The 27,366-nt window shown below is 46.8% G+C and overlaps 2 protein-coding genes across 6 annotated transcripts in view; both read left to right on the top strand.

The window, feature by feature from the left end:
* Positions 1-8,330, top strand: part of LOC139370016 (axin-1-like) — a 32,999-nt gene extending 24,669 nt beyond the window's left edge. For 3 of the 5 annotated variants that reach the window (XM_071109303.1, XM_071109300.1, XM_071109302.1), the window contains 4 exons: positions 86-265; positions 665-916; positions 2,484-2,687; positions 3,858-4,091. In XM_071109303.1, the coding sequence (XP_070965404.1) occupies positions 86-265; positions 665-916; positions 2,484-2,687; positions 3,858-3,984 (763 nt within the window). In that variant the 3' untranslated portion in view covers positions 3,985-4,091. Of the gene's footprint in view, positions 1-85; positions 266-664; positions 917-2,483; positions 2,688-3,857; positions 7,934-7,990 lie in introns of those variants that run through there. The other 2 variants (XM_071109305.1, XM_071109304.1) reach the window with 2 other exon arrangements.
* Positions 8,331-10,940: 2,610 nt separating this feature from the next.
* LOC139370017 (general transcription factor 3C polypeptide 1) overlaps positions 10,941-27,366 on the top strand; it is a 74,364-nt gene continuing 57,938 nt past the window's right edge. The window contains exons 1-9 of the mRNA XM_071109306.1: positions 10,941-11,413; positions 12,066-12,269; positions 13,192-13,368; positions 13,821-13,964; positions 17,324-17,420; positions 17,660-17,783; positions 24,446-24,625; positions 24,776-24,891; positions 26,568-26,997. Coding sequence (XP_070965407.1) covers positions 11,193-11,413; positions 12,066-12,269; positions 13,192-13,368; positions 13,821-13,964; positions 17,324-17,420; positions 17,660-17,783; positions 24,446-24,625; positions 24,776-24,891; positions 26,568-26,997 — 1,693 coding nt within the window. The 5' untranslated portion in view covers positions 10,941-11,192. The remainder of the gene's footprint in view (positions 11,414-12,065; positions 12,270-13,191; positions 13,369-13,820; positions 13,965-17,323; positions 17,421-17,659; positions 17,784-24,445; positions 24,626-24,775; positions 24,892-26,567; positions 26,998-27,366) is intronic.

The following is a 27,366-nucleotide window of genomic DNA, read 5'->3' on the forward strand; positions in this document are numbered from 1 at the left end:
CTAGTCTTAATCATGTGGACCATCACCATTCTGACCCGTGTATCACCATTCTGACCTGTGTGTGTGTGTGTTCCCTGCACCCCAGCAGTAAGGGCAGCACCCTATCGAAGCGTGGCTCTAAGAAGGGGGCGGAGCCGACAGGTAAAGGTGATGAGGGGCGTGTCCAGGAGGCCCAGGTACCGTTGGAGGACCTGGAGAGAAACCACAAGATACTGCAGTGGATGATGGAGGGGGAGGCACTACGACACAAAAAGAACACACACGGGTAACACACACACACACACACACATACAGTAGGACGCACTCTCTCAGTCCCTCACTTACTCCAATGTTAACTAACCTTCTCTTTCTCTCTCGCTCCCCTTCACTCTCCCTCTTTCTCTCCCATCCCCCCCTCTTTCTCTCTCGCTCCCCTTCACTCTCCCTCTTTCTCTCTCGCTCCCCTTCACTCTCCCTCTTTCTCTCTCGTTCCCCTTCACTCTCCCTCTTTCTCTCTCGCTCCCCTTCACTCTCCCTCTTTCTCTCTCGCTCCCCTTCACTCTCCCTCTTTCTCTCTCGCTCCCCTTCACTCTCCCTCTTTCTCTCTCCCCTCTTCCCCTCTTTCTCTCTCCCCCTCTCTCTCTCCCCCCCTCGGTTTCCTTCTCTCTCTCTCTCTCCCCTCTAGGAGTACCACAGGCTCCAGGAAGACCCAGGGGAGTGTGGAGCTGTTGAGACCCAGCTCTGTGGAGCGTCCTGGGGCAGTGCACCCCTGGGTGAGCGCCCAGTTGCGGAACAACGTGCAGCCCTCCCACCCCTTCATCCAGGACCCCACCATGCCCCCCAATCCCGCACCCAACCCCCTCACTCAGCTAGAGGAGGCCCGGAGGAGACTGGAGGAGGAGAGGAGGAGAACCGCCCTGCTGCAGGCTAAACAGAGGTAAGAGGAGGAGGGGTTGAGGTTGGAACGAGGGGTTAGTGTTGATTAGGATCAGGGGGTTCTAGCAGGAGGCTTTTAAGTCTATAAGCAGTGCTCTCTGTCTCCTCTCCTCCAGACAGAAGTCTTTAAGCAGTGCTGTCTGTCTCATGTCTCCTCTCCTCCAGACAGAAGTCTTTAAGCAGTGCTGTCTGTCTCATGTCTCCTCTCCTCCAGACAGAAGTCTTTAAGCAGTGCTGTCTGTCTCATGTCTCCATCTCTCCTCCAGACAGAAGTCTTTAAGCAGTGCTGTCTGTCTCATGTCTCCATCTCTCCTCCAGACAGAAGTCTTTAAGCAGTGCTGTCTGTCTCATGTCTCCTCTCCTCTCCTCCAGACAGAAGTCTTTAAGCAGTGCTGTCTGTCTCCTCTCCTCCAGACAGAAGTATTTAAGCAGTGCTGTCTGTCTCCATCTCTCCTCTCCTCTCCTCCAGACAGAAGTCTTTAAGCAGTGCTGTCTGTCTCCTCTCCTCCAGACAGAAGTCTTTAAGCAGTGCTGTCTGTCTCCTCTCCTCCAGACAGAAGTCTTTAAGCAGTGCTGTCTGTCTCCTCTCCTCCAGACAGAAGTCTTTAAGCAGTGCTGTCTGTCTCCTCTCCTCCAGACAGAAGTCTTTAAGCAGTGCTGTCTGTCTCCTCTCCTCCAGACAGAAGTCTTTAAGCAGTGCTGTCTGTCTCATGTCTCCATCTCTCCTCCAGACAGAAGTCTTTAAGCAGTGCTGTCTGTCTCATGTCTCCATCTCTCCTCCAGACAGAAGTCTTTAAGCAGTGCTGTCTGTCTCATGTCTCCATCTCTAATCCAGACAGAAGTCTTTAAGCAGTGCTGTCTGTCTCATGTCTCCATCTCTCCTCCAGACAGAAGTCTTTAAGCAGTGCTGTCTGTCTCATGTCTCCTCTCCTCTCCTCCAGACAGAAGTCTTTAAGCAGTGCTGTCTGTCTCCTCTCCTCCAGACATAAGTCTTTAATCAGTGCTGTCTCTCTCCTCTCCTCCAGACAGAAGTCTTTAAGCAGTGCTGTCTGTCTCATGTCTCCTCTCCTCTCCTCCAGACAGAAGTCTTTAATCAGTGCTGTCTGTCTCCTCTCCTCCAGACAGAAGTCTTTAAGCAGTGCTGTCTGTCTCATGTCTCCATCTCTCCTCTCCTCCAGACAGAAGTCTTTAAGCAGTGTTGTCTGTCTCCTCTCCTCCAGACAGAAGTCTTTAATCAGTGCTGTCTGTCTCCTCTCCTCCAGACAGAAGTCTTTAAGCAGTGCTGTCTGTCTCCTCTCCTCCAGACAGAAGTCTTTAAGCAGTGTTGTCTGTCTCCTCTCCTCCAGACAGAAGTCTTTAAGCAGTGCTGTCTGTCTCATGTCTCCTCTCCTCTCCTCCAGACAGAAGTCTTTAATCAGTGCTGTCTGTCTCCTCTCCTCCAGACAGAAGTCTTTAAGCAGTGTTGTCTGTCTCCTCTCCTCCAGACAGAAGTCTTTAATCAGTGCTGTCTGTCTCCTCTCCTCCAGACAGAAGTCTTTAAGCAGTGCTGTCTGTCTCCTCTCCTCCAGACAGAAGTCTCTAAGCAGTGCTGTCTGTCTCCTCTCCTCCAGACAGAAGTCTCTAAGCAGTAAGAAGCAGGGGTCACAGTGTGAGAACGTAACTGTGGCGTACTACTTCTGTGGCGAGCCAATCCCCTACCGCACCACGGCCAAAGGTTGCGTGGTGACCCTGGGACAGTTCAAGGAACTACTCACCAAGAAGGGCTTCTACAGGTGAGAGGTCGTCGCCGTGGAGATTAAGTTTCGGAGACCATGGTGGTGTCCCAAATGGTGTCCTGTCCCTTACGTAGGGCACTACTTCTAACCCTGTCCCCTACGTAGGGCACTACTTCTAACCCTGTCCCCTACGTAGGGCACTACTTCTAACCCTGTCCCCTACGTAGGGCACTACTTGTGACCTGAACCCTATGGGCCCTATGAAGGGAACAGGGTGGACGATGAAGTCCTGTCTTCTAACCCTGTTCCCTACGTAGGGCACTACCTGTGTGTTGATTCACTGTGTGTGTGTGTGTGTGTTGATTTATTGTGTGTGTGTGTTGATTTATTGTGTGTGTGTTGATTTATTGTGTGTGTGTTGATTTATTGTGTGTGTGTTGATTCACTGTGTGTGTGTGTTGATTTATTGTGTGTGTTGATTTATTGTGTGTGTTGATTTATTGTGTGTGTTGATTTATTGTGTGTGTGTTGATTCACTGTGTGTGTGTGTTGATTTATTGTGTGTGTTGATTTATTGTGTGTGTTGATTTATTGTGTGTGTTGATTTATTGTGTGTGTTGATTTATTGTGTGTGTGTTGATTTATTGTGTGTGTGTTGATTCACTGTGTGTGTGTGTGTGTGTTGCTTCACTGTGTGTGTGTGTGTGTTGCTTCACTGTGTGTGTGTGTGTTGATTTATTGTGTGTGTTGATTTATTGTGTGTGTTGATTTATTGTGTGTGTGTTGATTTATTGTGTGTGTGTTGATTCACTGTGTGTGTGTGTGTGTTGCTTCACTGTGTGTGTGTGTGTTGATTCACTGTGTGTGTGTGTGTGTGTGTGTTGCTTCACTGTGTGTGTGTGTGTGTTGCTTCACTGTGTGTGTGTGTGTTGATTTATTGTGTGTGTTGATTTATTGTGTGTGTTGATTTATTGTGTGTGTTGATTTATTGTGTGTGTTGATTTATTGTGTGTGTGTTGATTTATTGTGTGTGTGTTGATTCACTGTGTGTGTGTGTGTTGATTTATTGTGTGTGTGTTGATTTATTGTGTGTGTGTTGATTCACTGTGTGTGTGTGTTGCTTCACTGTGTGTGTGTGTGTGTTGCTTCACTGTGTGTGTGTGTGTGTTGATTTATTGTGTGTGTGATTTATTGTGTGTGTTGACTCATTGTGTGTGTGTCTTCTAGGTTCTACTTTAAGAAGGTGAGTGATGAGTTTGACTGCGGCGTGGTGTTTGAGGAAGTCAAAGAGGACGACGCTGTCTTGCCCATCTACGAGGAGAAGATCATCGGTAAGGTAGAGAAGGTGGACTGAAACAGGAAATGGAGCCGGGAGGAAGTAGGAGGTGGAGGAAGGAACAATGACGCAGAGAAAAGACTGAACCGGATCGGATGAAGAGGTGGAGAGAGTGCTTTTGGAAGAGGAGGAGCGGGGGGGGGGGGGGGTGAAGAGGTGGAGAGTGCTTTTGGAAGAGGAGGAGCGGGGGGGGGGGATGAAGAGGTGGAGAGTGCTTTTGGAAGAGGAGGAGCGGGAGGGGGGTGTAAAGGAGGGGGGGGGTGAGACAGAAGAATGGAATGGTACAGCATGTCACTGCCTCCTGGTTCCAGCGTAGAGGAACACACGTTTGGAAAGGAGGATGAGACAGAAGGATGGAGGGATGAACAGGGTGAAAAGCTGTTCTAAACAGTTTTCCTGTCCTGCTCTGGGGGAGGAGTTGTTGTTCTCCTTCCAGAACCAGCTGCTGCTAAGTTGCTATGGAGACGTCATGGTGCTCGGAACAGGATGACGGCTGAGTTCCATTCCGGAATCTCACTCCCTTCAGTCCCTAGACTCGTCACTGAGGGGGCAGAGGGGATTTATGCGGCCCAAATAGCACCCTAGAGGCCAGTGATCATCATCTAGATTCAGCCACAGCTAGTGACGTCACAGCATTCTGTATAAACAAACACGGTTGTATAAAAAACGGTTTACTGCAGCTGTATATTTTTGATACCAACGCTACGCCTACGGACATCAAAGGAGGAAGGAGTCTGTTTACCTGTAGACGTTATTAGTGCTGTTTCTGGGTGGGTAATGTACAGGTACTAGTAGGTTTTAACACATGTACAGGCTGGGGGAAGAGTCCCAAATGGCATCCTATTCCCTTTCTAGTGCACTACTTTTAATCAGAGGCCTTTGGCTAATGGCACCCTATTCCCTTTCTAGTGCACTACTTTTAACCAGAGCCTTTTGGCTAATGGCATCCTATTCCCTTTCTAGTGCACTACTTTTAACCAGAGCCCTTTGGCTAATGGCATCCTATTCCCTTTCTAGTGCACTACTTTTAACCAGAGCCATTTGGCTAATGGTACCCTAATTCCCTTTCTAGTGCACTACTTTTAACCAGAGCCTATAGGTTAGGAGTCCGCTCTGTGAAATAGGGTGCCTTTTGGAATGCTGCCAGTGTGTTTCTAAACCATCAATGCTTGGGCTTGTCCCAAATTACACCCCATTTCCCCAGCTAGTGCACTACGTGGGGGGGGGGGGGGAGAGAGGGGGGTTAGGGTGTGGTTTGGGACTCCTTGTGTTTTTCTATGTAAAGGTGTATATTTTAAAGCTAGATGGCTGAGTCCTGTGAGGGCTGCCATCTTGTTTTCCAGGCAGTCCAGACATCATCTCCAGGAGACGCTTCATGTCTATTGTCCTGTTCAACTGCCTCTGGCTGTTTGTCCCAAAGGGCACCCTATGTAGTGTGATACGTTTGAACAGGGTTCATAGAGTTCTGGTCAGAAGTAGTGCACTATATAGGGTATAGGGTGCCCTTTGGGACATAGCTTCTTACTTATGTCCAGCCCTAACCCCCTACAGCCTAGGTTGAACCCTAACCCCCTACACTCTAGGTTGAACCCTAACCCCTACACTCTAGGTTGAACCCTAACCCCTACACTCTAGGTTGAAACCCCCTACACACTAGGTTGAACCCTAACCCCTACACTCTAGTTTGAACCCTAACCCCTACACTCTAGGTTGAACCCTAACCCCTACACTCTAGGTTGAACCCTAACCCCTACACTCTAGGTTGAACCCTAACCCCTACACTCTAGGTTGAAACCCCCTACACTCTAGGTTGAAACCCCCTACACTCTAGGTTGAAACCCCCTACACTCTAGGTTGAAACCCCCTACACTCTAGGTTGAAACCCCCTACACTCTAGGTTGAACCCCCTACGCTCTAGGTTGAACCCTAACCCCTACACTCTAGGTTGAACCCTAACCCATACACTCTAGGTTGAACCCTAACCCCTACACTCTAGGTTGAAACCCCTACACTCTAGGTTGAAACCCCTACACTCTAGGTTGAACCCCCTACACTCTAGGTTGAACCCCCCTAGACTCTAGGTTGAACCCCCCTACACTCTAGGTTGAACCCTAACCCCTACACTCTAGGTTGAACCCTAACCCCTACACTCTAGGTTGAACCCTAACCCCTACACTCTAGGTTGAACCCTAACCCCTACACTCTAGGTTGAACCCCCTACACTAGGTTGTAACCCCCTACACTCTAGGTTGAACCCCCTACACTAGGTTGTAACCCCATACACTCTAGGTTGAACCCCCTACACTAGGTTGTAACCCCCTACACTCTAGGTTGAACCCCCTACACTAGGTTGTAACCCCATACACTCTAGGTTGAACCCCCTACACTAGGTTGTAACCCCCTACACTCTAGGTTGAACCCCCTACACTAGGTTGTAACCCCATACACTCTAGGTTGTAACCCCCCTACACTCTAGGTTGAACTCCCCTACACTCTAGGTTGAACCCTAACCCCTACACTCTAGGTTGAACCCCCTACACTAGGTTGTAACCCCCTACACTCTAGGTTGAACTCCCCTACACTCTAGGTTGAACCCCCTACACTCTAGGTTGAACCTCCTACACTCTAGGTTGAACCCTAACCCCCTACACCCTAGGTTGAACCCTAACCCCCTACACCCTAGGTTGTAACCCCATACACTCTAGGTTGAACCCTAACCCCCTACACTCTAGGTTGAACCCTAACCCCCTACACGCTAGGTTGAACCCTAACCCCCTACACCCTAGGTTGTAACCCCATACACTCTAGGTTGAACCCCCTACACTCTAGGTTGAAACCCCCTACACTCTAGGTTGAACCCCCTACACCCTAGGTTGAACCCTAACCCCCTACACCCTAGGTTGAACCCTAACCCCCTACACCCTAGGTTGAACCCTAACCCCCTACACCCTAGATTTGGAGTGGGGGCCAGGGATCGGTTTGGAAACTGTCTGTCGGTCATTAATGTACTGCAGCTCACCCCAACTTCTCCCCTCAGACACCCAGGGCCTGTATCTGTTTCACATCAAAGCTGCTCCATAGCAGAGCACAGATCTGGGATCAGTTTACCCCTAACCCTGTGATGTGTCTCAAGTGACACCCTATTCCCTATACAGTGCACTACTTTTCACCAGGTTTCATAGGGCTGTGGTCAGAGGTAGTGCGCGATATAGGGAATAAGGTGTCACTCCGGAGAGGAAACTGTCTTAGGATCTGTTTTTTTTTTTTTACTCCAAGGTGCCTGGACTGTGTGTGTGTTCTATGTACTAAGTTGTATTTCTACAATGAACTGATCTACGGTGCGTGGATCTATGTAAAGCCAAAGAACATTCGTAACCTGTCTGTGTCTGGACACTGTCTGTACATCTGTCTCTGTCCGTACAGTTAGTCCCGTTGTGAAATATCTTGTTTTATTGTGTATCTGTCTGTATGGCAGAAATTAACTTAGTTATCCCAATTTCCCTCAATCGTCCAATCTATAATGTGGAGTTAAATGTATTGGGTTTTAAATCAACTTCTGGAGAAACAGTGCCTGAAGGTGACTTGTACTCAGATCTGGTCGAAGAGGGTAAATACACAATAGGAATAGTTCATCCCCAAAAAATCCAAGATGGTGACCCACTCTAAATCCAAGATGGTGACCCACTCTAAATCCAAGATGGTGACCCACTCTAAATTCAAGATGGTGGTCCCACTATCTCCCCCTCTGAATTATAACGTTTTAGATGAGAAAATGTTGTTTCATGCGACAATATCTGTCCAATAAATCGGCAAGCATGTTCTCATTTTATATAAAATATATTTTACGATTATACGTTGGATTATACCTGATTTTAGTTGTAAACTACATTGCCCCTTCTGAATGGTATTTAATGCTGTGTTATTATTGGAAGTATTGGGGGGGGGTGTATCCTGGGTGGGGGGGGATGTATCGTGGGGGGGGGTGTATCCTGGGGGGGGGGGGGTGTATCCTGGGTGGTGGGAGGGGGGGGGTATCCTGGGTGTGTGCCTTTTTAATCCCATCCTAACTCAAATCACTGATTGTCATAACCTGTCATTACATGCATTAGCCTCTAGGTGCTGTTTTTTTAAATCACTGTCATTTTCGTTTATTATTTTCAACCAACAATTACGCTGTGTCGGTCTAGACGAGCTCTTCACTATGTAAATATGTACATTGTCATATTTCCTATGTTTTTAGTCGTCAACCCGCTGCCCGCCAGCCAGTCTCTGAGGTTTATAAACTACAGACGACACAGATTGCTGGATTCACTTGTACAGTTCTTTTTAAAAAGGTACTTCGTCAATAAATACATTGAATAAAACATGACCCCTGTCCTTGTTGATGGAGTCGTAGAGCATCATTCTGTTGTCGACGAGGGCCGTCAGGATTTATGTGAAAAGGATCTAGTGACACTCTAGAAAACCTAAACACACTGCTTCTGGCGAGTCACTTCTACCAATCTGTACATGGAGTCTGCTAAAGGTATCAATTAGGGAAGCACAATCTATACATGGAGTCTGCTAAAGGTATCAATTAGGGAAGATATATCGGTAAGCATGTCGGAATCGGCCGGGATTGGCTAAAAATGGCAACATCGGCATCGGCCCGATGTCTAGTTTAACGCTGATGTGCATACCAATATAACGTAGGTAGATAATGTAACGACGCCACAAATTATAACGCTACACGTACAACACAGCATTCCTAACCCACAATGTCTGCTGTGTGGATCGAGCAGTCAACGAGTCCAGCAGTCAACGAGTCCAGCAGTCAACGAGTCCAGCAGTCAACAAGTCCAGCAGTCAACAAGTCCAGCAGTCATTTGAGAAAGTTAGAACATTTCAGCGAGACGACTCAAAGGCGAAATCCATTAACGCCAAGATAATAGAATTCATTGTCCTTGACAATCAACTGTTCTCTGTCGTGGATGATGTTGGCTTTCGCTGACTGGTCGAGCACCTCGAGCCCCAGTACGTACACACTACTAAGTTGGCACAATTTTTTTTCAGATGTTGCCCTACCGGAGTTACACAGTATTGTTGAAATGCACATCCATGAGCTACTTGCTACGGGCTTCACTGCTATTAGCTTCACGGCCGACATTTGGACCAGCAATGTCATCCCCATGAGCATGCTGAGTCTGACAGCACAGCGGGTCGATGAGGATTTCCTACTGAGGAAAGCTGTTTTGCTCAAGAATGTGCTGGTTCTCATACCGCTGCTGCCATTTCAATGGCATTTGAGAAGATGTTTGAAACATGAACACCCTCCTAGCGCCATGCAAACAACTGACTGGAGAAATAAGCTCATCAACTGTGTCTGCAGCAGACGTGATGCCCTCTGTCATGGCATTGGAGCGTCTGCAGCAGACGTGATGCCCTCTGTCATGGCATTGGAGCGTCTGCAGCAGACGTGATGCCCTCTGTCATGGCATTGGAGCGTCTGCAGCAGACGTGATGCCCTCTGTCATGGCATTGGAGCGTCTGCAGCAGACGTGATGCCCTCTGTCATGGCATTGGAGCGTCTGCAGCAGACGTGATGCCCTCTGTCATGGCATTGGAGCGTCTGCAGCAGACGTGATGCCCTCTGTCATGGCATTGGAGCGTCTGCAGCAGACGTGATGCCCTCTGTCATGGCATTGGAGCGTCTACAGCAGACGTGATGCCCTCTGTCACGGCATTGGAGCGTCTGCAGCAGACGTGATGCCCTCTGTCATGGCATTGGAGCGTCTGCAGCAGACGTGATGCCCTCTGTCATGGCATTGAAGCGTCTGCAGCAGACGTGATGCCCTCTGTCATGGCATTGGAGCGTCTGCAGCAGACGTGATGCCCTCTGTCATGGCATTGAAGCGTCTGCAGCAGACGTGATGCCCTCTGTCATGGCATTGGAGCGTCTGCAGCAGACGTGATGCCCTCTGTCATGGCATTGAAGCGTCTGCAGCAGACGTGATGCCCTCTGTCATGGCATTGGAGCGTCTGCAGCAGACGTGATGCCCTCTGTCATGGCATTGGAGCGTCTGCAGCAGACGTGATGCCCTCTGTCATGGCATTGGAGCGTCTGCTCAACAAAACTGCCGACACAGACCGTGGGGTTAACTTGGAAAAGTACTTTAGGCTGTGAACAAGCGATTCGGTGGCATTCTCTCTGAGCCTCTTTACTGTGCCGCCACCATGCTCGATGCTAGGTACAAGGACCACTACTTCGATGCAGACAGGAAACAGGGTTTACGTGAAATGTTACATACATACACAGCTGGATAACATGGAAACAGACACAGTGACATGATGAAATCCTGGTTGAGAATGAAATGACTGAAGAAAACAGCACAGCATGTAAGTGAAAGAAATAGGTTTTGATAATGTTTTACTGGTAATGGGGACATGCTTAAATGCCCTAAAAAATAACTTTTTGCTGTGTGTAAACCATTTAACTACTAGAATGCTGAAAAGGCAGCTAACATTTTTTTATATCGGTATCGGGTTCTTGGCAAGGAAAATATTGGATATCAGTATCGGCCAAAAATGTAATATCGATGCATCCCTACTACCAATCTATACATAGTCTGCAAAAGGTACCAATCTAGGGCCCTATTCCTAGGCACAGTTCCTATTGAACATGCTTTTATGTCCAGGATTTAAAATCCCGTAATGTATGCAGGCAATCCTCATATTTGTTCCCTTCACTTTAAGGACAGTCCCGAGCTATTCCGCAACATACTGTAACGACCCTGGCTCAGCCCTTTAATATCAGGAGTTGGATGCAATAACGTTTGTTGATTTCAGTTTATTGCCCTCAATGAATTGTTGTGAGGATGACTATACAGTTTCCGTTTTGATGTTTACAGGTAAATGTGAGTAGGACGCCATCTTGTGGAACATTGGGAAATGTCCTCCAGGAAACTTGACGGTTCGAGTGACGCGGAATGACGTACAACACAAGGTCAAAGTTTACACGTGCAACGTCACGATAGGAACACAGTTGGAACGTCAGCTTCCAAAGAAAACATACATTTCTGCGTGAATTGTGCTTGATTTAACGTTTAATTCAGCGGTTTTAATTAAACAGGATACAATGCAGATGCTTTGAATGCATATCGAGACGTACAGTAGTAGTTGGTCATTTTTTTAAACTTTGAGTTACGAATTTGCAGCGGAGCTAGTGAGCTAACGGTAGTTTGCTAGACATGGATCCGCTAGACATAGTAATGGACGAAGTGGCGTTGGAGGGACTGGACGGGGTTACTATCCTCTCTCTGTGGATTCGGTTGGAAAAGAGGAACCCCGCTTTCCCACGGAATCTAGACCCGTGTACTAAAGAGTTCATTTGGAAATCCTTGGTCTCGAACCACGAAGTCGACTTCTACGAGCTGCCGCAAGAGAGAGCGGATGTCGTGCTCGTCGACCGGTAGGTTGGAGTTGTCTTATTGATCACACGTACAGTGTCATTACGAAAAAATGGGACGGAGCATCATCTGGATATGTGTGCAACAAAAGTTCAACATTTACCTAATGCTACCAATTCTGTCAAGCCGTCTACGCGTACAGTTTGACGCACACTTTAGATAAATCCACAGAACGCTCTGCAACGCTATGTTGCAAGGCAAACGCAACGTTCCATTGGAATGAATGTACTTCTTCTGGTCGACCAAAATGCATTGACACTGTCGGCGTGATCTCTAGCTTGTCTAGCTACTACGTCACTTGTCTAGCTACTTCAGTGCGTTCAAAACAAATTAGAAATTGGAGAGAAAAAAACTAGCTCCAAGTGCGAAAATTTGTTTTGAACTTGGATTTCCCAGTTCCCAACATCAGTCCTGCTATACATTTTCCCGATGTCGTACATTTGTAGCGTTATGGCATTGTTTGATAGCCTATGAATTTGAAACAAAATATCTAACTAGCTAGTAAAATCATTCAGTTAGTAGTGTCACCAAAGCTGACACTACTAACTAGTTAACTAACCTTGTTGGCTAAATATCTAGTGCCAAATGTTCAACTAGCTGCGTGCAAGTTGCCAACGCCACTATCCCTCTCCATGCCGTATGTCTGTTCTTCAGATTTGCAGACATAGATCCAGACACGGGGATTCAGGAAGCATCCCATTGGGACAGAGTGGACTCCTACCCTGTCCAGATCTTATTGGAGGATAAGAGTGGAATCCAGGGCTCGTGTGTCTTCTTCAACGAGAGGAGAAACGTCACCCCAATCATCCGCACCACCAACCTGACGCCGTGTGTAACGGTAGAGGACGCCTTCAAAAGGTAGGGGTGTGTGTGTGTGTGTGTGTGTGTGTGTGTGTGTGTGTGTGTGTGTGTGTGTGTGTGTGTGTGTGTGTGTGTGTGTGTGTGTGTGTGTGTGTGTGTGTGTGTGTGTGTGTGTGTGTGTGTGTGTGTGTGTGTGTGTGTGTGAGAGAGAGAGAATTCAAGATGGGGCGGTAGGGTAGCCTAGTGGTTAGAGCGTTGGGCTAGTAACCAGAAGGTATCCCCGAGCTGACCAGGTACAAATCTGTCGTTCTGCCCCTGAACAGGCAGTTAACCCACTGTTCCTAGGCCGTCATTGAAAATAAGAATTTGTTCTTAACTGACTTGCCTAGTTAAATAAAGGTAAAATAAAAAAGATATCTCTAACACATTCATATCCAGCTGGTCCCAATTCCTCCACCTCTCCACCTCCCTGGCTGGTGTACGGTGGTGTTGTAAACAGTGGTGTACGGGTGGTGTTGTAAACGGTGGTGTTGTAAACAGTGGTGTACGGGTGGTGTTGTAAATGGTGGTGTTGTAAACGGTGGTGTACGGGTGGTGTTGTAAACGGTGGTGCACGTTTAGGTTTCAGCGTCACAAATAGAAATGACTTCTATTTCAGCGCTTGGCAACGCAGACGCTGGTTGGTGCGCGAGCAGTGCTGGTGCAATAATTGAATAACGAGTTTAAATGTATTTTGCGACGTGAGCTGTGTGGTCAGCATGTTACATCAAGGGTTTAGGGCCGAGGGGGAGGGATAGGGAGTGATATGGGACCGGCTGTTAACATTACATTAGCTGGCCCGACTACAGAAAGTCATAGACCCAACTGATAACCTCTCCTCCAGGTAGAATCAATCCACAACTTGTCATCAACTAGTCAGGTAGATACTCAGAATGGTCCTAAAACAACCCTTAACCCATGATGACCTCTCCTCCTCCAGGTGGGGGAGGAAGCTGGTAATGGTGGCCTCCCAGAGGTTAAGGTTCAGGGTGTTAATAGGTGACGGAGGAGACCCGGACTTGAAGCTGACTGACCACTCATACTGTATCCTGGAGAGGGTGGGGAGGGCCCGCTGGCAGGGAGAGCTACAGAGAGACCTGCACTCCTGCTCATTCAAGTAAGAAAACACATCTCTACCTCTTTAGCTACTGAGAGACCTGCACTCCTGCTCATTCAAGTAAGAAAACACATCTCTACCTCTTTAGCTACTGAGAGACCTGCACTCCTGCTCATTCAAGTTGAAAACACATCTCTACCTCTTTAGCTACTCCTGCTCGTTCAAGTAGGAAAACACATCTCTACCTCTTTAGCTACTGAGAGACCTGCACTCCTGCTCATTCAAGTAGGAAAACACATCTCTACCTCTTTAGCTACTGAGAGACCTGCACTCCTGCTCATTCAAGTAGCTGGCTTGACAGGAAAACCGCAGTGATCTCCTCTACCTCTTTGGTGTTTATGTACCAGCATGCTCTCTGTCACTTTCTCATCTCTGCAAAGTTGCTGGAATACCACTTATTGTCTGTTCTGATTGGTCACACTATGTAATAAGCTGCGTTGTGATTGGTGCAGGACGGACCCGAGGAAGATGCACTACTTGAGGAAGTCTCTGACACAGAATGATCTGATCACCATGCAGTCTCATGTCCTCAGACTGGCCAGCGGAGCACAGCAACACTCCATACTGCTCCTGCTCAAACGCTTCCACGTAGACCGGTCAGTACACACTCTCTAACCTGATTCAGTTCTAAACCTGATTCACTCTCTAACCTGATTCAGTTCTAAACCTGATTCACTCTCTAACCTGATTCAGTTCTAAACCTGATTCACTCTCTAACCTGATTCACTCTCTAACCTGATTCAGTTCTAAACCTGAGTCACTCTCTAACCTGATTCACTCTCTAACCTGATTCAGTTCTAAACCTGATTCACTCTCTAACCTGATTCACTCTCTTACCTGATTCAGTTCTAAACCTGATTCACTCTCTAACCTGATTCACTCTCTAACCTGATTCAGTTCTAGACCTGATTCACTCTAAACTGATTCAATTCTAAACCTGATTCACTCTCTAACCTGATTCAATTCTAAACCTGATTCACTCTAACCTGATTCAGTTCTAAGCCTGATTCACTCTCTAACCTGATTAAATTCTAAACCTGATTCACTCTCTAACCTGATTAAATTCTAAACCTGATTCAATTCAAGGGACTATATTGGAAAACACATATGTTAACATTTCCAAAGCAAGTGAAGTCTACCATTTTTATTGTTTTATTTCACTTTTGTTTATTAACTGTAAACATTAAACTCACAGAAGTTCCAAAATAATAAAGACATTTCAAATGGCGTAATGATGTACAAATGGTTAAAGTACAAAAGGGAAAATAAACAAACATAAATATGGATTGTATTTACTAGAGGTCGACCGATTTATGATTTTTCAACGCCGATACCGATTATTCGGAGGACCAAAAAAAAGTTGATGTCGTGTCTTTGTCTATGCCGGATTAAGTGATATGACATGCTATTCTATAAAATCCTTTCTCCGTAATGAATATCACGTGATTGAGCTAATCATGTAAATGTAATTAACTAGAGAGTCGGGCACCACGATGTAATATTTATAGAGCTGTTAACTTCCGAATAAACTCTTAAAGACCTAGTAATATTTTACATCAATAGCTGTCAATATTAATCGTCACCTTATTTCAGTCTCATCTGAAAGTTGTAAATTCTTGGTTATCTGCACTCACAAGTTGAATCGGCAATACAAAATTGGGTTGAATTATTTATTTACTACATACCTAACTAATCACACAGAATTGCACATACACATAATTAAATCATAACTTGATTACAAATTACGTCATAAAGGAAAATGTCCCTAGCGGGCGGAACAGATATGACAGCTTGTTACACAAAAGAAAAGGTGCTGGGTTTGAGTGAAAGAGCGGGAAGACTGAGGGACACAGGGAGAAGCTGTGCTATCGTAAATACAGTATCTGATGCATTCTAAATTTCCACCCATTTGGAAAAGGAAAATGCAATAAATATTTACTCTGAGCTGCGCTTCGGTAGGTTGGTGGTAGATGGAAGGCTGTGTTGCCCAACCGAGTCCTTTGAAGAATGTCTCTGGTTGTCAATTGGATACGTTGTAGTAACGTCGTTGGGTGATAGACGGGATACTCTGTCTGTTCCTTCCTAACCCTCGTTTGCATCTGCTGTTGCTAACTCAACGGCTATGAGGTATCACTTCTGTAGTGAATAAGAGTTCAAAGTTCATACCATTCACAACCAAAGATCACGCTGATGTTGGCTTCGTTCTGTAGTTATTATCTGAACCATTCTGACATAGGACCCCGTCGTCCTCACGTCCTTGGAACAGGAGGTTACATTGTCGTCAAGGGCTTATATAGGAAGGGAGAGGAGGACGTGTTTGAATTTTTTTATAGCCCATGTCCCTTCACATAGGGCTCAGCTCAATCTTATGAAAACCCAAATCTCACATTTTAGAAGCTAAAATCACATTTCATCCCATCACAAATAATTTCATATTCAAACATTTAAATTGAACAACAATTCCATGTGAATCTGATAACTCTGATGTGTAGACTTTCCACTGTAGAGTTTGTCATCTTATCATTGATGGGAATGACTTAGATGACAACCGAACTGACATCATATTCATTAAGTACCACCGCATATGTTCAATTGGTCAGATTACCAGAATATAGTTCATTTCCCCCCACCTTCTGATGTTCCCAGAATCTCTATGTTAACCAAGGGTTGTGCAAATGTAACCTCAGTAGGGTAGAGAGAGGAAAAAGGGGGGAAGAGGTATTTATGACTGTCATAAACCTACCCCCAGGCCAACGTCATGACACCAATTAATCGGCCGACCAATAAAATCCATTTAGCCTCAAATAAATACATTTTCAATTTGGTTTAAATAATGCAAAAACAAAGTGTTGGAGAAGAAAGTAAAAGTGCAATATGTGCCATGTAAGAAAGCTAACGTTTAAGTTCCTTGCTCAGAACATGAGAACATATGAAAGCTGGTGGTTCCTTTTAACATGAGACTTCAATATTCCCAGGTAAGAAGTTGTAGTTATTATAGGAATTATAGGACTATTTCTCTCTCTACAATTTGTATTTCATAAACCTTTGAATATTGGATGTTCTTATAGGTACTTTAGTATTGCCTGTGTAACAGTATAGCTTCCGTCCCTCTCCTCGCTCCTCCCTGGGCTCGAACCAGGAACACATCGACAACAGCCACCCTCGAAGCAGCTTTACCCATGCAGAGCAAGGGGAATAACTACTCCAAGTCTCAGTGAGGTTTGAAACGCTATTAGCGCACACCCAGCTAACTAGCTAGCCATTTCACATCTGTTACACCAGCCTAATCTCGGAAAGTACATGTTCTTCACTGACTTGCCTAGTTAAATAAAGGTGTGCAAAAAAATTTTTTACGCCCAAATCGGTGTCCAAAAATACCGTTTTCCGATTGTTATGAAAACTTGAAATCGGCCCTAATTAATCGGTCGACCTCTAGTATTAACCATGATGTTTGTTCTTCACTGGTTGCCCTTTTCTCGTGGCAACAGGTCACAAATCTTGCTGCTGTGATGGCACACTGTGGAATTTCACCCAGTAGATATGGGAGTTTATCAAAATTGGATTTGTTTTCGAATTCTTTGTGGATCTGTGTAATCTGAGGGAAATATGTGTCTCTAATATGGTCATACATTGGACAGGAGGTTAGGAAGTGCAGCTCAGTTTCCACCTCATTTTGTGGGCAGTGTGCACATAGCCTGTCTTCTCTTGAGAGCCATGTCTGCCTACGGCGGCCTTTCTCAATAGCAAGGCTATGCTCACTGAGTCTGTACATAGTCAAAGCTTTCCTTAATTTTGGGTCAGTCATAGTGGTCAGGTATTCTGCCACTGTGTTCTCTCTGTTTAGGGCCAAATAGCATTCTAGTTTGCTCTGTTTTTTGTTAATTCTTTCCAATGTGTCAAGTAATTATCTTTTTGTTTTCTCATGATTTGGTTGGGTCTCTCTCTGTCTCTCCAGGCGTAGTAAGTATGATATCCTGATGGAGTTGACCTCTAACCTCCTGTCAGAGGCGCCCAACCACACAGCCTCCATGATCACACTACGAGACCAACTGGTGAGACTTCTGTGTTCCAGTCAACATTGCATCGTTGAGCGGACCTTGTATGCATGTGTACCAGGACATGCAGTGTGTGGATAGAGTGTGTACCAGGACATGCAGTGTGTGTTTAGAGAGTGTGTATCAGCAGTGTGTATCAGGACAGTGTGAGGTTAGAGAGTGTGTATCAGGACAGGGTGAGGTTAGACAGTGTGTATCAGGACAGTGTGTATCAGCAGTGTGTTTTCTCTCTGCAGAGTATCAGTGAGAGGACCTTCAAGCGTATGTATCAGTACATGCAAGCAGCCAAACTGGTCCAAGTGGTCATTAAACCAGTTGAACACCTCAACCCTACAGTAGGCCCCTGTGATACCAGGAGAGGTATGTACCCTACACACTACCTCACTACCTCCACCCTACAGTAGGCCCCTGTGATACCAGGAGAGGTATGTACCCTACACACTACCTCAACCCTACAGTAGGCCCCTGTGATACCAGGAGAGGTATGTACCCTACACACTACCTCACTACCTCCACCCTACAGTAGGCCCCTGTGATACCAGGAGAGGTATGTACCCTACACACTACCTCACTACCTCCACCCTACAGTAGGCCCCTGTGATACCAGGAGAGGTATGTACCCTACACACTACCTCACTACCTCCACCCTACAGTAGGCCCCTGTGATACCAGGAGAGGTATGTACCCTACACACTACCTCAACCCTACAGTAGGCCCCTGTGATACCAGGAGAGGTATGTACCCTACACACTACCTCACTACCTCCACCCTACAGTAGGCCCCTGTGATACCAGGAGAGGTATGTACCCTACACACTACCTCACTACCTCAACCCTACAGTAGGCCCCTGTGATACCAGGAGAGGTATGTACCCTACACACTACCTCAACCCTACAGTAGGCCCCTGTGATACCAGGAGAGGTATGTACCCTACACACTACCTCACTACCTCCACCCTACAGTAGGCCCCTGTGATACCAGGAGAGGTATGTACCCTACACACTACCTCACTACCTCAACCCTACAGTAGGCCCCTGTGATACCAGGAGAGGTATGTACCCTACACACTACCTCAACCCTACAGTAGGCCCCTGTGATACCAGGAGAGGTATGTACCCTACACACTACCTCACTACCTCCACCCTACAGTAGGCCCCTGTGATACCAGGAGAGGTATGTACCCTACACACTACCTCACTACCTCAACCCTACAGTAGGCCCCTGTGATACCAGGAGAGGTATGTACCCTACACACTACCTCAACCCTACAGTAGGCCCCTGTGATACCAGGAGGGGTATGTACCCTACACACTACCTCAACCCTACAGTAGGCCCCTGTGATACCAGGAGGGGTATGTACCCTACACACTACCTCAACCCTACAGTAGGCCCCTGTGATACCAGGAGGGGTATGTACCCTACACACTACCTCAACCCTACAGTAGGCCCCTGTGATACCAGGAGAGGTATGTACCCTACACACTACCTCAACCCTACAGTAGGCCCCTGTGATACCAGTAGAGGTATGTACCCTACACACTACCTCACTACCTCCACCCTACAGTAGGCCCCTGTGATACCAGGAGAGGTATGTACCCTACACACTACCTCAACCCTACAGTAGGCCCCTGTGGTACCAGGAGAGGTATGTACCCTACACACTACCTCACTACCTCAACCCTACAGTAGGCCCCTGTGATACCAGGAGAGGTATGTACCCTACACACTACCTCAACCCTACAGTAGGCCCCTGTGATACCAGGAGAGGTATGTACCCTACACACTACCTCAACCCTACAGTAGGCCCCTGTGATACCAGGAGAGGTATGTACCCTACACACTACCTCAACCCTACAGTAGGCCCCTGTGATACCAGGAGAGGTATGTACCCTACACACTACCTCAACCCTACAGTAGGCCCCTGTGATACCAGGAGGGGTATGTACCCTACACACTACCTCAACCCTACAGTAGGCCCCTGTGATACCAGGAGAGGTATGTACCCTACACACTACCTCAACCCTACAGTAGGCCCCTGTGATACCAGGAGGGGTATGTACCCTACACACTACCTCAACCCTACAGTAGGCCCCTGTGATACCAGGAGGGGTATGTACCCTACACACTACCTCAACCCTACAGTAGGCCCCTGTGATACCAGGAGGGGTATGTACCCTACACACTACCTCAACCCTACAGTAGGCCCCTGTGATACCAGGAGGGGTATGTACCCTACACACTACCTCAACCCTACAGTAGGCCCCTGTGATACCAGGAGGGGTATGTACCCTACACACTACCTCAACCCTACAGTAGGCCCCTGTGATACCAGGAGGGGTATGTACCCTACACACTACCTCAACCCTACAGTAGGCCCCTGTGATACCAGGAGAGGTATGTACCCTACACACTACCTCACTACCTCAACCCTACAGTAGGCCCCTGTGATACCAGGAGAGGTATGTACCCTACACACTACCTCACTACCTCAACCCTACAGTAGGCCCCTGTGATACCAGGAGAGGTATGTACCCTACCTCACTACCTCACTACCTCAACCCTACAGTAGGCCCCTGTGATACCAGGAGAGGTATGTACCCTACACACTACCTCAACCCTACAGTAGGCCCCTGTGATACCAGGAGAGGTATGTACCCTACACACTACCTCACTACCTCAACCCTACAGTAGGCCCCTGTGATACCAGGAGGGGTATGTACCCTACACACTACCTCACTACCTCAACCCTACAGTAGGCCCCTGTGATACCAGGAGAGGTATGTACCCTACACACTACCTCAACCCTACAGTAGGCCCCTGTGATACCAGGAGGGGTATGTACCCTACACACTACCTCAACCCTACATTAGGCCCCTGTGATACCAGGAGGGGTATGTACCCTACACACTACCTCAACCCTACAGTAGGCCCCTGTGATACCAGGAGGGGTATGTACCCTACACACTACCTCAACCCTACAGTAGACCCCTGTGATACCAGGAGGGGTATGTACCCTACACACTACCTCAACCCTACAGTAGGCCCCTGTGATACCAGGAGGGGTATGTACCCTACACACTACCTCAACCCTACAGTAGGCCCCTGTGATACCAGGAGGGGTACACTACCTCAACCCTACAGTAGGCCCCTGTGATACCAGGAGAGGTATGTACCCTACACACTACCTCACTACCTCAATCCTACAGTAGGCCCCTGTGATACCAGGAGAGGTATGTACCCTACACACTACCTCAACCCTATAGTAGGCCCCTGTGATACCAGGAGAGGAATGTACCCTACCTCACTACCTCAACCCTACAGTAGGCCCCTGTGATACCAGGAGAGGTATGTACCCTACCTCACTACCTCAACCCTACAGTAGGCCCCTGTGATACCAGGAGAGGTGTGTACCCTACCTCACTACCTCAACCCGACACTAGTCTGATGGCTGGTTCTCCTAGACACTAGTCTGACGGCTGGTTCTCCTAGACACTAGTCTGACGGCTGGTTCTCCTAGACACTAGTCTGACGGCTGGTTCTCCTAGACACCAGTCTGACGGCTGGTTCTCCTAGACACTAGTCTGACGGCTGGTTCTCCTAGACACCAGTCTGACGGCTGGTTCTCCTAGACACTAGTCTGACGGCTGGTTCTCCTAGACACTAGTCTGACGGCTGGTTCTCCTAGACACTAGTCTGACGGCTGGTTCTCCTAGACACTAGTCTGACGGCTGGTTCTCCTAGACACTAGTCTGACGGCTGGTTCTCCTAGACACTAGTCTGACGGCTGGTTCTCCTAGACCACATATGTCAGAGTCAAGGCCCGCGGGCCACATCCGGCCCGCAAGAAGGTTTTTTACGGCCCCTGGGATGATCTTGATTTATTATTAGAACCGGCCCGCAGCAAGCCGGCAGCCCGCAGATCTTTTACACGCACCAATACTACATTTCCCACAATGCAAAGGTGACGCACCGAGCAGTAGGCTGCTTCATTTCAATATTTATTGGCACAGCAGTCGTCAGCATCACAGTAAAATTAACTTTCAGATACCCATCAAAAATGGCAAAACGGAAGGTGGATACTGAGAACCGGGGGTTTCAAACAAGGTGGGAGTCGGAGTATATGTTCACGAAGGTAGCTGGAAAACCTGTGTGTCTTCTGTGTGGAGAAAGTGTGGCGGTACTGAAAGAGTATAATCTGAGACGACATTATGAAACGAAACACGCGGACAAAAACAAGAATATGGACATGGAACAAAGGCTACAAAAGGCAGAGGAATTAAAACGAGGCCTCAAATCTCGACAGGCTCTGTTCAAAAAAGCCAAATCACAAGGCCAGGCTGCTGTCAAGGCCAGTTTTATTTTGGCAGAAGAGATCGCTAAATCAGCCCGGCCATTTACGGAGGGGGATTTCATCAAAAACTGCATGATTAAAGTTTGTGACGAAGTTTGCCCAGAAAAAAGGCAACTCTTTTTAAATGTGAGTCTGAGCAGAAACACCATTGCCGAGAGAGTAGACCAGTTGTCCATCAATCTAAAAGAGCAGCTTGTGAAAAAGGGAAAAGATTTTATTGCATATTCCTTGGCTGTGGATGAGGGCACCGACATTTCTGACATTGCCCAGTTGTCAATTTTCATCCGCGGAGTGGACTCCAGCCTAAGCGTGACAGAGGAGTTTTTGGCTTTACGTCCTATGCATGGCACAACTACGGGGCATGATTTGTATGAAGAGGTGTCAAGATGTGTAAATGAGATGGAGCTGCCTTGGGAAAAACTCGTGGGTTTGACAACCGACGGAGCACCTGCGATGTGTGGACACAGGAGCGGACTGGTGGCGAAGATACGGGAAAAGATGCAAGAGGAAAACGCGACAGGTGAGCTGACAGCTTATCATTGTATCATACACCAGGAAGCGTTGTGCGGTAAAGCCTTGAAAATGGAGCATGTAATGAGCATCATCACGCGCACAGTTAACTTTATCAGAGCCAAAGGTTTGAATCACCGCCAGTTCAAGGCATTTCTGACGGAGTTAGAAACGGAGCATGGTGATTTGCCTTATCACACAGAGGTGCGATGGCTAAGCCAGGGAAAGGTGCTTCAAAGATGTTTCGAGCTTCGTGAGGAGATTTGTCTATTCTTGGACAGCAAAGGGAAAGACACAACACAACTCCGAGACGAAATGTTTCTGTGTGAAATGGCTTTTCTGTGTGACATTACGAGTCATCTGAATGCAATAAACTTGCAGCTGCAGGGTCGGGATCGTGTCATCTCTGATATGTACAGTACAGTGAAGGCATTTAAAACCAAACTGACTCTGTGGGAGACGCAGATGCGGAAAGAAAATTTGAGCCACTTTCCCAGCTGCCAGACCATGAAAGAGAAGCTCTCTACCAGTGCGTTCCCGAGCACACAGTTGGCTGATAAAATAGGTATGCTTACCACTGACTTTCGACGCCGATTTGCTGACTTTGAAGCACAAAAAAGCAGGTTGGAACTGCTCGGTAACCCATTTGCTGTTGACGTGGAAAGCTCACCACCAAACCTCCAAATGGAGTTGATTGACCTCCAATGCAATGATGCACTGAGGGAAAAATATGCGGCAGTGGGTGCTGCGGAGTTTGCCCGTTTCCTCCCCGGCACAATGCCCCAGCTGCGCATCCAGGCTGCTCAAACGTTGTCTATGTTTGGCAGCACATACCTGTGTGAACAACTGTTTTCTTTGATGAACCTGAACAAAACATCACACAGAAGTCGACTTACTGCTGAACACCTCCACTCAATTCTGAGGATTTCTTCAGCTCAGAGCCTTACCCCGAACATTGATGAACTTGTGGAAAAGATGGGACACCACCAAGTATCACCCTCAACCTCAAACAAGTGAACATTACTGTGCAATCACATATTTAGAGTTTTTACTCAGTTCAAGTTTAAAAGTTAAAATTTAATATTTGTTTTCACTGCATGTTACTTCTCCTTAAACAAAGTGTTGTTTTTGATTAATAGATTTTTGCACTTTATTTTTTTGTATTTCAATCCAATTATATTTTAAAAATATTTCAGTTGAGTGGATGATAGAAAATTGCTATTATTGTTTTTTCTTTGAAGTAAATTTAGCCCACTTTTGCTAAAATAGAAAATATAGTCTACTGATGGTGCCTTGAATACCGGTTTCTTTCATTTAATGTTCATGTTATGGGGATATTTATATAAAGGAAATTTGTCTTTTGTGTCTGTTGAAAATTAAAGATTACTGACAGAGCCATAAGAAAATATTGCTTTATTTATCTGATCATATTGTAATATATTTGTTAGGTTTTCAGTAGGTTCAATTAGGTTCACTAGACTATATGCGTCATTTAAAAATTTTTCAATGAACATTCGAACAGTCCGGCCCTCGTCTTGTAGCTGATTTTTTTATTTGGCCCTCCGTCCATTTGACTTTGACACCCCTGTCCTAGACACTAGTCTGACGGCTGGTTCTCCTAGACACTAGTCTGACGGCTGGTTCTCCTAGACACTAGTCTGACGGCTGGTTCTCCTAGACACTAGTCTGACGGTTGGTTCTCCTAGACACTAGTCTGACGGCTGGTTCTCCTAGACACTAGTCTGACGGCTGGTTCTCCTAGACACTAGTCTGACGGCTGGTTCTCCTAGACACTAGTCTGACGGCTGGTTCTCCTAGACACTAGTCTGACGGTTGGTTCTCCTAGACACTAGTCTGACGGCTGGTTCTCCTAGACACTAGTCTGACGGCTGGTTCTCCTAGACACTAGTCTGACGGCTGGTTCTCCTCGACACTAGTCTGACGGCTGGTTCTCCTAGACACTAGTCTGACGGCTGGTTCTCCTAGACACTAGTCTGACGGCTGGTTCTCCTAGACACTAGTCTGACGGTTGGTTCTCCTGATGCCCTTTGTTCTGTCTGATTCCCTGTTTCCTTCCTTCCTCACTCACTCCTCCTTCCTTACTCTCCTTGTCCTCACTGAGGCCACCTTGTTCCCTAACCCCTTGTCTCCTCTCCTCTAGGCACCAAGGTGGTGGCTCGCTGTCTGAAGCTAATCAAACCCTACGTGAGGAAGGAGGTGGTCGAGGCTGAGGATGACGATGATAACGACGATGATGATGGGGGAGGAGCAAATAGGAAGACCGTCCCCACAGAGGGGCGGATCATGGAGAGAGACTTCCTCTCACAGGCCTATGGGATCAGTACGTTCTGGTTTGCTCTTTTCTTATTGGTCAAAATATTGGTGTAGAAAAATATACGTTTTCCTTTTTTTTTTTTTTAAAGACAGGAAACGGTTCCATTTTCTGATTGGTCGAATGTCTTACTCTCTGCTTTGTGATTGGCTGATCTAGTCGTGTCCTGTGGGACCAAGGGCATCTCTCAGAGTGCGTTGCGTGCGAGGATGTGCATCGGCAAGCTGGAGTCTCGAATGATCTGCCGACTGCTGGAGAGGACAGACATGATCAAGGTAAAGTATCTGTGTGTGTGTGTGTGTGTGTGTACACATTACTTAAATATATGCACGGATATGTCATCTACTGTGATGTCACCGTTGTTTTGTCATAGATCATCATTGATCTGTAATTTTTCTGTCTGTCATGTTGAAGCTGATTGAACTGTGTCTGTCTGTTTGTCGAAGCTGATTGAACTGTGTCTGTCTGTCATTGAGCCGTGTCTGTTTGTCATTGAACTGTGTCTGTCTGTTTGTCATTGAACTGTGTCTGTCTGTCATTGAACTGTGTGTCTGTCTGTCATGTTGAAGCTGATTGAACTGTGTCTGTCTGTTTGTCGAAGCTGATTGAACTGTGTCTGTCTGTCATTGAGCTGTGTCTGTCTGTCTGTCATTGAACTGTGTCTGTGTTTGTCGAAGCTGATTGAACTGTGTCTGTCTGTCATTGAACTGTGTGTCTGTTTGTCATTGAACTGTGTGTCTGTTTGTCATTGAACTGTGTGTCTGTTTGTCATTGAACTGTGTCTGTCTGTCATTGAACTGTGTCTGTCTGTCATTGAACTGTGTGTCTGTTTGTCATGTCGAAGCTGATTGAACTGTGTCTGTCATTGAACTGTGTCTGTCTGTCATTGAGCTGTGTCTGTCTGTCTGTCATTGAACTGTGTCTGTGTTTGTCGAAGCTGATTGAACTGTGTCTGTCTGTCATTGAACTGTGTGTCTGTCATTGAACTGTGTCTGTCTGTCATTGAACTGTGTGTCTGTCATTGAACTGTGTCTGTCTGTCATTGAACTGTGTGTCTGTTTGTCATTGAACTGTGTCTGTCTGTCATTGAACTGTGTGTCTGTTTGTCATTGAACTGTGTCTGTCTGTCATTGAACTGTGTGTCTGTTTGTCATGTCGAAGCTGATTGAACTGTGTCTGTCTGTCATTGAACTGTGTCTGTTTGTCATTGAACTGTGTCTGTCTGTCATTGAACTGTGTGTCTGTTTGTCATGTCGAAGCTGATTGAACTGTGTCTGTCATTGAACTGTGTCTGTCTGTCATTGAACTGTGTGTCTGTTTGTCATTGAACTGTGTCTGTCTGTCATTGAACTGTGTGTCCGTTTGTCATGTCGAAGCTGATTGAACTGTGTCTGTCTGTCATTGAGCTGTGTCTGTCTGTCTGTCATTGAACTGTGTCTGTCTGTTTGTCGAAGCTGATTGAACTGTGTCTGTCTGTCATTGAACTGTGTCTGTCTGTCATTGAACTGTGTCTGTCTGTCATTGAACTGTGTCTGTCTGTCATTGAACTGTGTCTGTCTGTCATGTTGAAGCTGATTGAGCTGTCTGTCATTGAACTGTGTCTGTCTGTCATTGAACTGTGTCTGTCTGTCATTGAACTGTGTCTGTCTGTCATTGAACTGTGTCTGTCTGTCATTGAACTGTGTCTGTCTGTCATTGAACTGTGTCTGTCTGTCATTGAACTGTGTCTGTCTGTCATTGAACTGTGTCTGTCTGTCATTGAACTGTGTCTGTCTGTCATTGAACTGTGTCTGTCTGTCATTGAACTGTGTCTGTCTGTCATTGAACTGTGTCTGTCTGTCATTGAACTGTGTCTGTCTGTCATGTAAATGTCATTTTCCCATGTTTTATAAAAAAAAATAACGAAATAGACAATTGTGTGTGTTACCCTTGTGTCCGTCCGTCACCTCAGGGTTTCATGGAAGACGAGGGTCGTCAGAGGACCACTAAGTACCTCGGCCATCTGCACGTTGACGAGTCTGATCTGCTTCGACATCTCGTGAAAGAGCAGGAGCGATCAGACCGGCTTCGCACTGTAGGGGGAGGAGGGGAAGGAGAGGGGGCCCCCCAAACCCCAGCGCAGGCCACCCTAAAAACACCAGCTACCACAAAGACTCGGCCTACCCGTAAAACAACATCGCCTCTGGAACCTCTGGGAAACACTGAGGGAGAGGAGGAGAGAGAGAGGGACGAGGATGACGAAGACTGGGAAGTCGAGAAGAAAGTGAAGAAGAAGGGAGCGAAGAAGAAAAATGCAGAAAAAAAGAAAGTGGGCAAGATGTCTCTCCTGAAGCAGTCCAAACTCTACTTCCTGGTAGCTCCTCACTCTGCACCCATCACGAGTAAGGACCCAACACCTTAAATACAGTCCAAACTCTACTTCCTGGTAGCTCCTCACTCTGCACCCATCACGAGTAAGGACCCAACACCTTAAATACAGTCCAAACTCAACTTCCTGGTAGCTCATCACTCTGCACCTATCACGAGTAAGGACCCAACACCCTAAATACTGACCTAACTCTACTTCCTGGTAGCTCCTCACTCTGCACCTATCACGAGTAAGGACCCAACACCTTAAATACTGACCTAACTCTACTTCCTGGTAGCTCATCACTCTGCACCCATCACGAGTAAGGACCCAACACCTTAAATACCGACCCAACACCTTAAATACTGACCTAACTCTACTTCCTGGTAGCTCATCACTCTGC

This window comes from Oncorhynchus clarkii, chromosome 17 (genome assembly GCF_045791955.1).
Source record: "Oncorhynchus clarkii lewisi isolate Uvic-CL-2024 chromosome 17, UVic_Ocla_1.0, whole genome shotgun sequence".
NCBI lineage: Eukaryota > Metazoa > Chordata > Actinopteri > Salmoniformes > Salmonidae > Oncorhynchus > Oncorhynchus clarkii.